Source organism: Phoenix dactylifera, chromosome 11 (genome assembly GCF_051530095.1).
Source record: "Phoenix dactylifera cultivar Ajwa chromosome 11, Ajwa_hap1_PhDact_Kaust_v1.1, whole genome shotgun sequence".
NCBI classification, from domain to species: domain Eukaryota; kingdom Viridiplantae; phylum Streptophyta; class Magnoliopsida; order Arecales; family Arecaceae; genus Phoenix; species Phoenix dactylifera.
The window spans coordinates 527,961-542,267 of NC_143200.1; the positions used below are offsets into that span (position 1 = coordinate 527,961).

The 14,307-nt window shown below is 37.0% G+C and overlaps 1 protein-coding gene across 17 annotated transcripts; it reads right to left on the reverse strand.

Moving 5' to 3' along the window:
* Nucleotides 1-4: 4 nt before the first annotated feature.
* On the reverse strand, nucleotides 5-13,159 carry LOC103710100 (uncharacterized). Of its 17 annotated transcripts, XM_088706275.1 has the most exons (8): nucleotides 12,250-12,385; nucleotides 10,865-12,131; nucleotides 2,391-2,456; nucleotides 2,086-2,237; nucleotides 1,622-1,794; nucleotides 1,044-1,085; nucleotides 593-712; nucleotides 5-436 (listed from the first exon to the last, which is right to left on the reverse strand). In XM_088706275.1, exon 2 carries the CDS (start codon nucleotides 12,123-12,125, stop codon nucleotides 10,878-10,880), a length of 1,248 nt encoding a protein of 415 aa, XP_088562401.1. In that variant the 5' UTR covers nucleotides 12,126-12,131; nucleotides 12,250-12,385; the 3' UTR covers nucleotides 5-436; nucleotides 593-712; nucleotides 1,044-1,085; nucleotides 1,622-1,794; nucleotides 2,086-2,237; nucleotides 2,391-2,456; nucleotides 10,865-10,877. The 17 variants fall into 17 exon arrangements, with proteins under 17 accessions (XP_088562401.1, XP_088562389.1, XP_088562387.1 ...); XM_088706263.1 differs by lacking the exon at nucleotides 593-712 and adding an exon at nucleotides 10,313-10,384 and having other exon boundaries at nucleotides 10,865-13,159; XM_088706261.1 differs by having other exon boundaries at nucleotides 10,865-12,880.
* Between the last annotated feature and the right edge of the window lie 1,148 nt (nucleotides 13,160-14,307).

Consider the following 14,307-nt stretch of genomic DNA (forward strand, 5'->3'; position numbering starts at 1 on the left):
TAAATCCACCATGAATCTCTGATCTATCCAATAATTTCTTCTATAAAGGTTTCAGTAAATAAACAAACTGAATAAAAATTGAGTTTTTATTCAAGTGTACCACGAGTCATGGAATTGGGACTCGACAGTGTAAATAAACAAACTGAATACAAATCATTTTTTCCCCTGAAATTCCGAGTTTTACAAGAAAAACTGGCTTCCCTGCATCTTGTTGTACCGTTTCTTTATCATTCCAACTAAAATTCAAGAAGTTAATGGCTTGCAGCCCCTACAAAATCTGGACCTCTAAACGTACGGTCCGCCTCGAACACAGGTCCTCACTCTTTATCTCCCATGGATCACCTCCGTAGCTGCCAATCTCCGGCAAATCATCATCCACATCTTCATTCGAACTACCAACCGTAGTCGTCCAAGTCATCTCACCTGCAAGAGTTCTCTGGATCCAAATCTACAAATTGTAAACCATAGGATCCATACATATATACCAATACGTAGATACAGATAAATAGACAGATGGAGAAAAAACAGACAGAAGATTCAATGAATAGCAAACTATAAACCATGAACAAAACAATATCTATCAAAGCCGAACCTGACAGATTGGTGACGGCTCTGTTAATTTTTTGTTGTAAATTATCCCTACGAAAGCATATACTGGCGACATATTAAGCATGAAATGCATGAAGTTGCTATAACAATTGCTTTCCTGCACCTGCCACCCAAGTGTTCGTGATGAAAAAGCGCAACCAATTATGGCCACATGTCCGAAAGAAAAAAAATGGCAAAAATGGTGCTGCCACATTAAAGGCAAACAGGGTATCAAGTTATTCCTTGTGAGAGCAAAGAAAGTCATGTATACAGTTTTGTTATTAGATAAATTTAAACTATATGCTAAAATTTCTTAGTGTTCCATCAGTTTTAATATTGACATATTATATGTAATTTATCTTTTTATCAAAATAATTTTATTTGTTATCTATTCATTGAAAGTATATACAGCATATTTATTTGGGAATTACGCTGAACGTAAACTTAAACTGTACCTTGATGTAGAAATAACGTTCCACATGCATTTGAGCAGTTCCCTGCACAGCGCAGAAACCCATCTAGTGATCTTTAATTTACTCATTTCTTTCACAGAAAGCCTTTTTTTTTCAATAAAATAGACCTGCTTTGGTTATCTCAATGTCTAAAAGGAGAGGAAGAAAAAGCAAAAAGAAAAGGTACGTAACCAAACTAAGAGTGCATTTATTAACTTTCATAATAAGAAATAAAAATCTAGAATTAAATAGAATCATATCTATCCATCAAATATTTACTCTCGAATTTAATGCACATGGCAACAATAGTATTTCAGGAAAATATACAAAAGTTAGCATTATGATTGCCATACATTGCACTTCCATAGAAGCACCAAAATGATCAAACACTTTGAATGAAGTCATTTTCTTGATACGTAGTTCTCAACTAGTTCGCTTTCCCATGCATTTATGCATGGGATCTTTTTTTTCTTCTGAAGAAGCATGGAGGAAGTGAGAAACTTCCCCCTCCTTTATTAAGAAGATTTACTGAGATCTATTTACAAGGAGGCACAAAAGATAAAACTCAAGAAAGGTCTTACAGAGGCAGGGAGGAAAACATGTTCAAGATAGCATGGGATCATCAAATAAGTGGATCTTGTCTTTCAATCTTCAAGTTTTGTCTTTTGTTTCTTTTTTTTCAGTTGACTTCATCACAAGAAAGAGAAGTGAAAGGAAGATAGCACTGTCGATTTTTAAGAGGCACACCAACAAACTGCAATTATAAACATCCAATTAAAATTTATTATATAGCCTAATTTAAGAAGTGTAGAGAATGAATATTTGTGAGATCTTGAAACCCAACAACAAAAAAAAAATCTCCTCTTTTGTGATTAGAAAGAGATTCTCTCCCCCCCTCTCAGAAGTCCAGTTTGCTCAGTTCTATATGCAGATTTCTCTCAATTTTCTTTCATGTCCATCGCCCAAGACTAAATAGCTCATGAAACTTTTTAAGAAAATTTTAGGTGGGATAACAATTCACTAATTATGCAGTATGAAAGCTTACCTTGGCTGGCAGAAGTTTCAATGATAGAGCCCCTCTGCATTCTTCTCCAATCCAGGTTAACTCAAAAAAGATCTTTCATGATACCAGCAACAGAAAGTGGAACAGTAATATTGCCTCTTGGAATAAACCTGTAACAGAAAAAAAAAAAAAAACTGAAAAGAAGCAAAGAAGTTTGTCAAATGTCAGTGCCTCGATTTGACAGGAATGTTATCCCAAGATCTTAGATGCCATGGGAAGCTTATATGAGTTAAGATAAAACAAAGAAGGGCAATCAATCTAAGAATCTGAGATATGAAATATTTGACCTGATATGCATGTTCACGAATGAATGCGCCTAAAGAGGGCATTACCAATCAAGGAAGGAAACCTCACTGAAAAAGAAAAAAAATCAAATCACAGAGCTGTAAACTTGTTTTCCCTCAGCATCTTCTTAGCAATAAAAAAAGGTGAAAGTGCTTATAAGGCTTCAATCATACAACAAAGACATCCACCTAATATAGTGGTGCAAAGCAGCCAAAGCCAAGTAGCAGGCTGCTTAGACTCAGCTTGATAAATGGAAGAGCTAATTGAGCTCTACTGGCTCAATTCTGGTCTATATCTAGAAGCCCCTTGTCTCTCGTGAGTTGCTATAAAGATGTATTTTAGTGGCATCCTAAGCATAGATATTCAAATCACCTGTTTCTATATTGGATATGTATTGGGTACCAATGGATACCGAAACTTGCCAGATACTTCTCGGATATGTGTTTGATGCTTATGTAAAATATCTTATTCATCAAAATAAAAAAAAACACATGCACTGGATCCTTACTAGATACGCTCGAGATACTTCCCTAGTACTTCCAACAATGTGGGGGAGGGTATCTCCTTTTTTTTAATGTTATCCTTCTAATGAAGAGTAGTCAAATTTATAATCTACGATGTTAATATTTAAATATGAAATATGGACTGGTGTCTATGAATTTAAATTATGACTAAATGATGAGATTGTAAAAGCTGATGCTACATATAAGGTACAAATTATGTTTACCACATAGTTATATGCATACACACATACCTACATATATATATTTTAGTGTATGTATGGATGCACATATGAATGAATAAAATGCATATACATTCATTGATGTATCATAGCCGTATCATATCCTACTTTTTTTAAGGTTGACTATGTTGGCTTATCCATATCGTATCATATCCAACCTTCATTCATGCTTCATAGCTGGCATCAACTCTTCCCCACCTAATTTCTCTTATAGCTGGCCAAGCCGAGCTCCTATATATTTTTGCAAGCCTTTAGCATTCATGTTTGACTCATTTATGAGCTGAGCAATAGAATTTATCTGAGCTCAGCTCATATAGGAGCTCAGCTCATTTCCTGTATGAGCTGAATCCAAAGAGCTTCTTACCAAGCCAATTGCAAGCTGTCCATGAATAGCTCAGCTCATACGCAGCCCTACTTAGACAGTCTCCAAATAAGAATAATGCTATAACTCAAACCTCCAAAAAATACATAGAGAAATGGATAAACAGAGTCTATTGGAAGAAACAAAGGCCTGGTAAATGTATTATTTGTTACGAAAAAATCAATGATGAAACTAAATTAATGATCCGTAAGGTAAGACCATTATTACCTAAGTCATTAGCTCTGGATCGAATATTGAAAAGATAGAAATCAAACCTATTCAGAATAGGCTTCAGTTAATACAAAATTTTTGGCAAATTATAATTTATCCAATGAAGATGTAATTAAATAATTCCTAGAAACAGTAAATTTACCCTATATAGCTCCTTCTAACTCCTCAGTAAATGCTTCTATATCATTTATCTCATAAGTGTTGATCAATACAAACAAATTTGTCAACAATATTTCATTAATCAACATAAAATTTAATGTTGTGATACATAAAACCAAAAAAAAAAAAATCTAATGATCCTACTGCAGGTGAACTCAATTCACTAAGGAAGAACAATTTGAAAATTATGAATCCAAACTAGAAATGTGCGAGCCAATGAATCGGATATCTATGGACAAGACAGATGGATAGGCATGCATGTGGATACACACTAAGGACATTCTCATGCTATGATATCACGATTGATGCTGTTTGTTTACTTGGCTCTGGTAAGACGGCACAGGCAACTGTTTCATTGATCCTAAGATCTATCTTGCTCCTCTTCAAAACTTGTTTTTAGAGATCTACCAGAGATCATAAAATCAGTGGCTCAAACCAAACATAATAGCAACCACACACAAAAAGGAAAAAGACGGCAAAAATAAAAAGTTGCTTATTAAGGGGAAAAAGATTTTTTTAATGATCGCAAATGGATTACTTCCCATCAAGGTCCGTCATCTCAATACCAGACCCCGTACTGGTACCATTCTATTACAATGTTGGTACATGGTTCGGTATGGTACAGCTCAGTATACCGAATGTTGGTACGGCATGGTACAATATACTAGTTCAGTACCGAAATGGTACGATGCAATTGGTACAACAAACCTTGCGTCCCATAAATAACACTTTCTTAATTTGTCACTAGTTATTGTTGATTAGGAATTATCAACCAAGAAATAAATTAGTAATGCACGTAAATTTTCAACACTTTCTGGTCTAAGCACAAGGGGCACCTCTCTCTTTGTGAGGTCCTAAAAGGTCTAGATATCAAAATCGTGTGTTATCTAGACGCTCAAGTTACGGTCCTTGAATCCGTATTGGGCAAAAATTGAAGCAGAAACGTGTTAAAGACTTGGCCGTATAAATTTTTCCATTGAAGCTTTTAAAAGTTGGTGAGAGAGCTAGATCTTCCAATAATGAGTTTGAGCCATCAAAACAATATTAAAAGCAAGCTTTGGTTCATTTTTGAGATTGCCTAAGAAATGTAAATATTAAATTAACTTTGTAAAAAGTCATTTTTTAAAATCCTTGAGTTAATTAAGTTTGAATAAGAAACATTTATATTGGAAGACCTTAACAATTACACTCTTATAATGTTGTCTCTTATATATATATATATAGTAAAATTATTTTTTCTACATATTACCATATTTCTTTTTTTCCCTCTCTTGTTGTCCGAATCCAATTCTCATGTCCATGGTCCACGCAATGCTAGCTGAAGCCTCCCTAGCCATTAACCTTCAAGCTATAATGCCCATTGCAATTTATTTTTACCCTAACCAAAATGGTAATAAACTTTGAACCTTGATTTCTAACTCCCAAAATCAGCAACCCCTTAAATAAAGTGTTGTTTGTGAATTATATGACCCGAGTATTGAAATGGAACAACTTGGTTTAGGCCAAGACCAACACGAACAAACCAAAATTTTGGGTTGCAGTCAGTTTTTGCAGGTTCCAGTTTGTTTTCAGCCAGTTTTGACCAAAACTGAACAAAATTGCTTTTTAATATTTTTTAGTTTAACATAAATAAGTTTAATGTCTTCTAAATTCATCATAAAATTCAGTCAAACATTTATTTAAGACTATAATGATTTAATCAAGGTCTATTTTTGCCTAAACTTCATCAATGCCAAGTGAGATGCAATCTTAATTTGTCTTTAAGTTATAAACATGTATTCGAACTAAATATGCCGGCAAGCAATCTCATTTTATTCTCATCCCCAACAGTACTTCCAAACATGCCGCGGTGATAATCATTTGCATGGCCAACCTTCTAATAGTATATGGTACTAAATAGGTATATTAGTTAATTATACACTCTTATATACTTGTTAATTTATGCTTGATTAAGTGATATTTCGTATTTTACTCCATATATTAATACGTTAATTTAATAAATTTTGTACATTAAGCTTCAATACAATTTAATAAGGGAAGGCCTTAGTGCAATGGTAAGCTTGCTCCGTTGTAATTTGGGTGTGACGAATTTGAAACACAGAAACAGACTCTTCGCACTAGGGGTCAAGGCTGCGTACATTTGACCCCTCCCTCCAAACCCCGCAATGGTCGAAGCTTGTGCGCAAGGACGTCCTTTTTAAGTATATTTGGGTAAATCGGCGGCTCACACCTGGCGAGTGTGACAAAGCTTCAATATAGTTTAAGTTCAAACTAGAATTACTGAAACTACACAAGTTACTCTCCTAGATAACATAAGGCATGATTGACATCAAGTAACATGCCTTGATTTTTTTCTTTTTTTCTTCTGACTTTTTTGACCAAAACTTTGAAACTCGGAGCAAAAGTACCGAAACCAAAACTCTACCTAGGGGGCTGAAACCAAAATTGAGTTTTCAAACCTTCACTATGAGACCTTATAGACTAAAAGACATGCGAAGTCGTGTCTGTAATAGAATTATGTCAATTGTAAAATATACCACCAACATACATATGAATGGGTAGATGGAAAAGGCAGATAGATGATTTAATAGATAACAACCTATAAACCATGAACATAACAAAACCATCAAAGCTAATGCTGACAAATTGGGGTTAGCTTTACTAATTCACATTGCCAATCACTACTATTAAATCATGTAAAGCCAACATGCTAAGAATAAAAAGCACAGTCATTATACCAAATTTTTTTCCTGGCTTCACCACCCATGTGTTTGCAATGAAAAGACAAACCAACACCAGCATAAACGTGAAAGACAAATTGACCAAATCAGCACAACTACAGTGAAGGCAAACAAGGATGGAGTTCAAAAGGTGAGCTGAAATAGTACATAACATGTGATTGAATCACCACTAAAAGAGAGTCCCGAGTACCAAGAGTAATAAAAATGACTCTACTAGCAAAAGCCATAAATCAATAATACCAATGTTTAAGCACATTGACAAGAGAATGAGCATAGTGCCAAGAGAGGCTACATTGAGCATTTTTGGTAATTAAAAAGAAGCACATGACAACTAGAGCACAAGTCCTAAAAAGGGGAGTCCCAGTGCACAAGGCTTCTGCTACTGCAGGGTCTGGGGAGGGCGGATACGCTAACGCCGGATAAGCAGCCCACTGCCTCCAACAAGGGATTCTGGGCATGAATGTGAAGCCCCTTCCCAGATACCACCAACTAGGTTCTTGTTATCTTCTTCCTCCCCATGCAATCAGTGACAGACAATGTCTTAGTTAACTTTCTATTGAGCCTACTCCTTCTCTTTGCGCATTCGACTCCTCTGGAAACTATGGAAGTTCCTTGCCTTAGTCAGATATTCATTCGTCGCACATTGCGGAATCCCGAACTGCCTAAGATGTAAGTAGCCTTGCCCTGCCGTGTGCATAGGTTGTTTTCATATTTGGAACTTGCAGCTCCTACTACTGTGAGGTCTGGGGAGGGTTAGATGTAAGCAGCCTTGCCCTACCATATGAATAGGTTGTTTCCATATTTCAAATCTGCGACACCCAATTCGCAATGGAGCAACCTTTCTATTGTGCTAAGTCTTACCTTATAGAGTACATGTGTTAAGACTTAAGAGTGACCTAATCTCTTAAGGAAGCCTTAAGTAGCATGGCAAATGATAAGGTCACGCTGAGCAGCAAACCCAACAGAATAAGACCGATGGTCGAGAAAACTTACAGTTTACTTTTTTGTGGAAAATGGTAACATGAGAAGACTGGCAATTTAGAGCAATGTGTGAATTGGCTTGCAAAAAGAACTAGTAGTTAGAAGAATTATTGACAAAGTCAATTAGTGTCAAGGTTGAACAACATGCAGTATTTAAAAAAATAATGTGCTACCGTAGGTTAGAAGATGCCAAGAAAACACAAATACAAATGTTGATAGGATACAAGTGGCCGAGGCACAAGAGATGCCACACATGGCAAGAAAAGAAACCAATCTTTTATTTTCATTTACACACTGATTGCAACTACGGTGACAAGCAAGTTTCAAGATTTGAGAGATTCATGTGTACAAAGTCGAAGTACAGTAAACTAAGTTGTGACAATGTCAAGATGACGGTGGCAAAGATAACTGACATGGAATGTTATAAACCTAGTGTATTCTGCTGTGCATGAAGCAAGGTTTGTTCAAAAGAAGGTCAGTATGAGATAAAAATAACAACGAGTGTTTCAAAAGTAGACTGCTAAAACAAACTAAGAGGACTGACCACACATCTAGGTGATGGAAAAGATGAAAGACAACACCAACAAGATATACAGAAGCATCAGGTAAGGCCAAACCTAAGGAAAGAAATTATGGATAATCAATGTGATATAATAATTTAGAAATCCGTCATACTTGATGACAATGTCAAAGCAGGGATTAATCAGAAGCTGATATAACACGCTCAAGGAACCATCTGATGTGGCATATTAAATCTTTTTAAATGTCAAGGAACAGATCCCAACCAAAGGATATTGAATCTTTGTGTAGAAAGGGATAAGAAAAAATGAACAGACAATAAGTATGCAAGAGCTATTTGGATGCAAACAGCAAAAGACACACAGGATTAATATACCAATTTGGATGACTCAATTAGAAATTACACCCAAAGAAGGTTGGAATGGCAACAAGGAATCATAGGATATCAAGACTAGCAAAAGACTTAAAACTAACAAAATGAGACACAGTATCTACAAACCAAAGCTACAAACCTAGAACAACATGATAAGGAAATAAAAAAACTTGTGAATGGCCAGAGAAATTCAACTGTGTTTAATACAAAATTTTGAAGGGATATAGACAAGGAAGAAATGTGGTAAAACTCCAAGGGCCAAAGACGGGGGCCTAAATCAAGAATGAGATGAGATGAGAACCCTCAACGATACCAAGTAACAAATGCTTGGTAGGACCAACATAGGCAAGGAAAGGGAAAAGAAAAAAAGGAAAATAAATCAACTTCTCAGATAGGCGTCAAAAGTCAATGACAATTCTTATAAACTCAAAAAATGTTGAATAAGTTGCACACAAGACTAGGAAGATAAGAAAAATGGTTACCTTTAAAATCCAAGCAAGAAATATAAGCACTCAAGATGCTTTAAACATAAGAACGTCTGAAAAAGGATCAAAATAAAGCAGAACAACATACTGGACAAATCAGAATGGTGAAATAATAAATGGGGACTCATAACTAGGCCAATTCCTTCAACGCCCCTGTGCAAACCCATCACCCTAAAAAAGAAAAAATGGTGGGTTTTTTTTTTTTTTGGGGGGGGGGGGGGTGTGGTTGTAAGGTATGTGGAAGGAAGGAAGGAAAAAGAAGAAGATGAAGAAAAAACTTCACTGATATGAAATTGGAGGGACATACCAAGAGAGAATTAAAAATAAGCCTGCTTATACAGTTTCCAAACCAAGACTGACCGCTAACTTTAAGTGGAGAGAAAATAATTCATACACTTTCCCGAGGTCCTATTATCTGGAAAAAAGGGAGAGGGGTATTATTAGTCGAACAATTTATCAAATACAGGATGATGCTAAAATGAAATCCATACATTATTTCTCATGAAAAGATAGTAAAGTTTTAAAGTTTGAACTTCATTACCTATCAAAGACATGACACAGAACTAAATCCTATTTCACCAACATTGTTTTTGTTTTGCCAATTATTGTTCCTAATAAATATTACATTTAGAAAACATTAGTTGGAAAAATTAGCACACATACGATGATAGGGACAGTGACAACATAGTAATCCACTGGTGAAGATAATGAATAGATTGAATGGATCTGCAACAGCACATCTCAAGAATTTTCACTAAAGTCATGGGCGAACAGTCAAAAGCCCTTACACCATTACATCATCAAGCATAAGAACCAATTTCATGTGCAAAATGCATTATCCTCATGGAAAAAGAAGAGTGTATGCATACGAACAATTATAATATACTCACACATTGAATACTGCTGTATGAACTATAGAGTTTACACTAGAATAGGCTGCCAAACTCTCTCTAAAAGTCCAGCCACAAGATGCACTAGCATCTTTCCTAACTTCTAATCATAACTAAAAACTCACAAACATGACAATCTGGTTCCTTTATGAATAGTTTATTGATTCAATGATTATTTATTCAGATTAATTAGAAGTGACACTAATTGAACAACTATCAAGACATAAATCTTTTACCAGACACCACAGACAGCTCTGATGGATAAAGCTGAGGTAAATGGTCAAATTACTCTAAAATAATATGTAGCCACCTATAGGAAAGATAAATACAATAAGCATCATACTAAAGATACAATACAAAAATTTCCTAAAGGCATCATTCACAGGCAACGATATAGATAACTCGTTGAGACTTAATAAGCACTCTATAGAATTCATATGACCTCATTGGCTTCCACAAATGCATGATATAAGAAACCACCTTCTGTAAATCATCATATTCTTCTCCAGCCAATCTATAAATAATGTCAAAGTAATTAGGCTTATCTGATACAGTTTAGCATAGATATATAATCAACCACACTTATACTGGAGGACGGATCATATACACAAAATAAGGAGTAATACAAAAGAGACAGTTCATAATAATTAGCAAGATATGACAATTAGCTGCATAATTGATAAAGCATAACAGGAATATAAGGACAAGATACATGATACAAAAAGCAAAGAGACCATTCAGATTCTCATGCAAAAAAGCAATGATATGAAACCGCAAAGGACCAAATTAAACTTTGTCTATGAAAAGGAAAGGAAAGGTCTGATATCACCAAACGTTTGAAGTTCAACAAGTGAAATTCTCAACAGGTGGTGAATGATATCACATAGTCTTCTATGAGCAGTCAATTCACATGTCTCCTTAAAACAAAAGCTTCATTTTTAATAACTACGAAATCATAAAATTGAGAACCTGCCCTTCTCTCTGAAAATTGTACCTTGAAATTGCATTCAATTAAGATCCAGCACTAACTCTCTGCGCTTCAGCTCCAATGCCAGGCGTTCATTCTCAAGTTTCATCCTTTCATTTTGTATTCTCATCTTATCCAATTCTCTATCTTTCTTCTTACGAAAACGCTTCCACTTGAATTGTTGCTTTTCAATCTCTAGCATCTCTGCTTGAATCTGCAACCTTTGTTCTTCCAGCTGAATTGAACGCGACCTGATTAACTGCTTCTGTACCCAAGGAGTGGTCGAACCTTCAGGGAACACTTGGTTCACATCAAAAGAAATGCTCTGAGAATTAGGTCTTCTAGGATTATTTTGAGGGCCCAAAGAGTTTCTAAAGTTCACATCTTCACAGACCAACCCTTGCTTCATCCTCTTTGGAAAACATGACCCTCCAATATCTCTGAACAGTGTGTCATTCTCCTCAAGATCGTCTTCCCTATCATCACTATCTTCATCTTGATCATTTTCATCAAAATCATCCCTTGCAGCTCTTTTTGCGTCATGATCATCACTGGTTTTCAGAAGCGACTGCACAGAGCGCTGAACTTCAGGATCAGCAGGTAAATGTAAACGGTTCTTGTTATGGTACGAGCACATCTCCTCATAGTGAAGATGCTTCGAGCTTAAGATCTTCCTCACATCATCCTTTACCTTGTCAGAAATATGATGCATATAGTCCAACAGTACAGGATTCTCCACAACCTTGCAAGATGTGCCCCTGCCAAGAATTTCTGTAAGCCTCTTGTACCTTTTATTCAGATCATTAAACTTGTCTTCGCACTGTTGGGGTGATACACAGCAATTTCTCTCAGCCATTACTTTAGACACCAACTTCCACTTTCCTTTTTTCTGCAACACGGCAAGTTTTTTCTTTGCACTACTGTCAAGCTCCGCAGTACCTTCAGTTAAGTAAGAAATCACAGTTATGAGAAGCCTAACCATTGCGTCCGTCCACTTCACTCTCTGCCAAGGAGCGGCCTTCTTTCCTCTTTCACTTTTATTGTGACCATCAGCTCCATCCTCAGTGTCATCCTCCTCACTTGTCGAGATCTTGCCATGGTCGACCTTACTGTAATCCATCATCTGAAGCATAGGCTGCTGTTCGCGCTCATTCATCCGACCGACCGACTGAGGGAAAATACTGTTCATTGGTTGATGAACCATTGGGCCCTGATTTTGGGTCTGGGTTGGCTGTTGCTGCTGATGGTGAAAGCATCCATGTTGCTGCTGTTGCTGATGCATCGCCATCGAAACCTGGAGATCAAATGAACCATAAGAAGAAGGCCCCGGCATCATGTTTCCAGCCGACATATTCCCCTCCATCCCGAGACAGCAAACAGATGGTTAAAATTAAAGCTTTCACGGCTCTCACAAAAATTTCTCTGGAACTTGGATCGGATTTCGCGGTTCACAAAGCTCGAAGATGAAACTAGATACAGATTTCAGTATAGCAGATGAGATTTCAACTCTTTTATCCTCCAGATTCTCAGCAAAACTCCCCTCGGATTTATGCAGCAAACAAAGCTCCCCCTTGAAGCAGACCAGTGAAAAACCCCAAACAAACGCTAAAGCGTAGAAATCCAAAAGATTTTCAGATCAACAACAGAGATAGCACCAAAATCCCAAATCCAAGTTAAATCAGAGAAATAATCGAACTAGCACCACCAAATCAAACCCATTTCCCTCAAAATCTAAAACCCACCAGGATTTACACAGCTATCCCTTCAGATTTCCCCACAGACACAACGACAGGTGCTTCCAAAAAAAACACCCTGATTGAAATCAAAGCGAAGAACAGAGAAGAAAAACAGCGTAAGATCCACAAACTCTAGATCAGACCGCCTAAATCGCCAGAGCAATCGAACCGCTCGGGACGAGATCCATTTCAGGAGGGCTCTGGTTTTCCTCAGGGTTTTGGAATCGCTCCGGTGCCGAAGAGGGAGAGCTGTACCCTTGTTTTTTGGGGGGCGGGGTGGAGCGAGAGCATCGAGAAGATGCAGCGTATAAGAGCGGGTGCCGCCTTCGGTATTTCGGGGGCGGGCTCCGATTGCCAGGAGGGCCCACAGCAAGCCTGGCGAAACGCATGGGGACATGGAAAGCGAGGGCCGGTGCATGAAAAAGGGCAAAAAGGTGGGATGTTACCAAAAAAAGGAAGAGAGGATCTTGTTTTCTTCTCCTTTCAAGGAAAGGGGTCACATGATGATGTGATCTTCAAATGTCGATCGCGTCTGATGCCCATTGCCACAAAGTGCTTAGAGAGACTCCATCTAATTGGCTGCTTCTTAATTTCCATTCTTACCGAGACATGTATTGCCACGGTTGAACCAAGCCATCATGCCGGTATTGAGCTTGATCAGTCTTATACTATGGTTAGGTCGCACCAATATCATCCACTATGCCATCTGACTTATTTATACATGGCATTTTTCTTGGGCTTTATTTATTTGATTAGTCTTATTTACTTATTCATACCATATTCATACCATACCGAGTATTGGTCTGCTGGATCGATCCTATACCAAGCAGACCAACATTGTACCAAGATGGTAGTGCTATAGGTTTCAGTGCCACAACCCCAAATGCTTATTTTTTTATATATATATTCTGACCCATTGTTTATGGCTCAGTCTTTATGCTATTTCTTGATGATTATTGTTTTAATTGGTTAGAACTTTAGACAGGTCTGGATCGCAAGCTAACTTGCTCTTAGGATCCTGCTCCAGGCATGCATCAAGTATGGCATCCGAGACTCAGGTCGCAGGGTGGCCTTCATTGACTGATTCTGAAGTGAAGAGGAATGTGTCCATCTGCGAATATAGATTTTAACAAATATATTTTGTCAGGGTGGCCTTCAATTGATTAAAAGCGGAAAGCAAATATGGATTTTCTCAGATCTTGTGACATGGTCAGAAGACTAATTGGGAACCTCATTCCAAGAATGAGTTTGTTGATGATGGCATTAGAGATTATAGGCAGATCAGATGATTGGGTCCTGTAAAAAAATTCCTAGGCGCAGTGCTTGACTTGCACTCCAAAAAGAGTAAATTCCTACTTCCTTGATCAAGTGCTTCTTGATGGCACAGGACCTAGAAACTAGAAAAAAAATAAAAAAAGCAGGAGATCCATTGATTGAAGAAGACCAAAAGCTATTCAGTGAAGCCATTTTCCTCATAAAACAGATTGATTTCAGCCTTCGAAAATGATTAGAAGTAGTCTTGTCTCTTGAAATTATTCTAATGACTTCAATGATCTAATAGCTTGTAATTTTCAGCAAGGTTCGGACATTTGACGACCTAAAGAATTTATATCTGAATGTAGCGCTAGGGATGACAAAAACAATCTCACAAATCTTTCCTACTTGCTGTTTTACAGAGATATTTTAGGTGGATTAAATCGATAATCAGGATTTTGTTAGAACCAAACATGTATG

Bases quoted from the DNA above. Each gene is read 5' to 3' on its own strand.
- LOC103710100 (XM_088706263.1), bottom strand. From the start codon at position 12,200: ATGGAGGGGAATATGTCGGCTGGAAACATGATGCCGGGGCCTTCTTCT.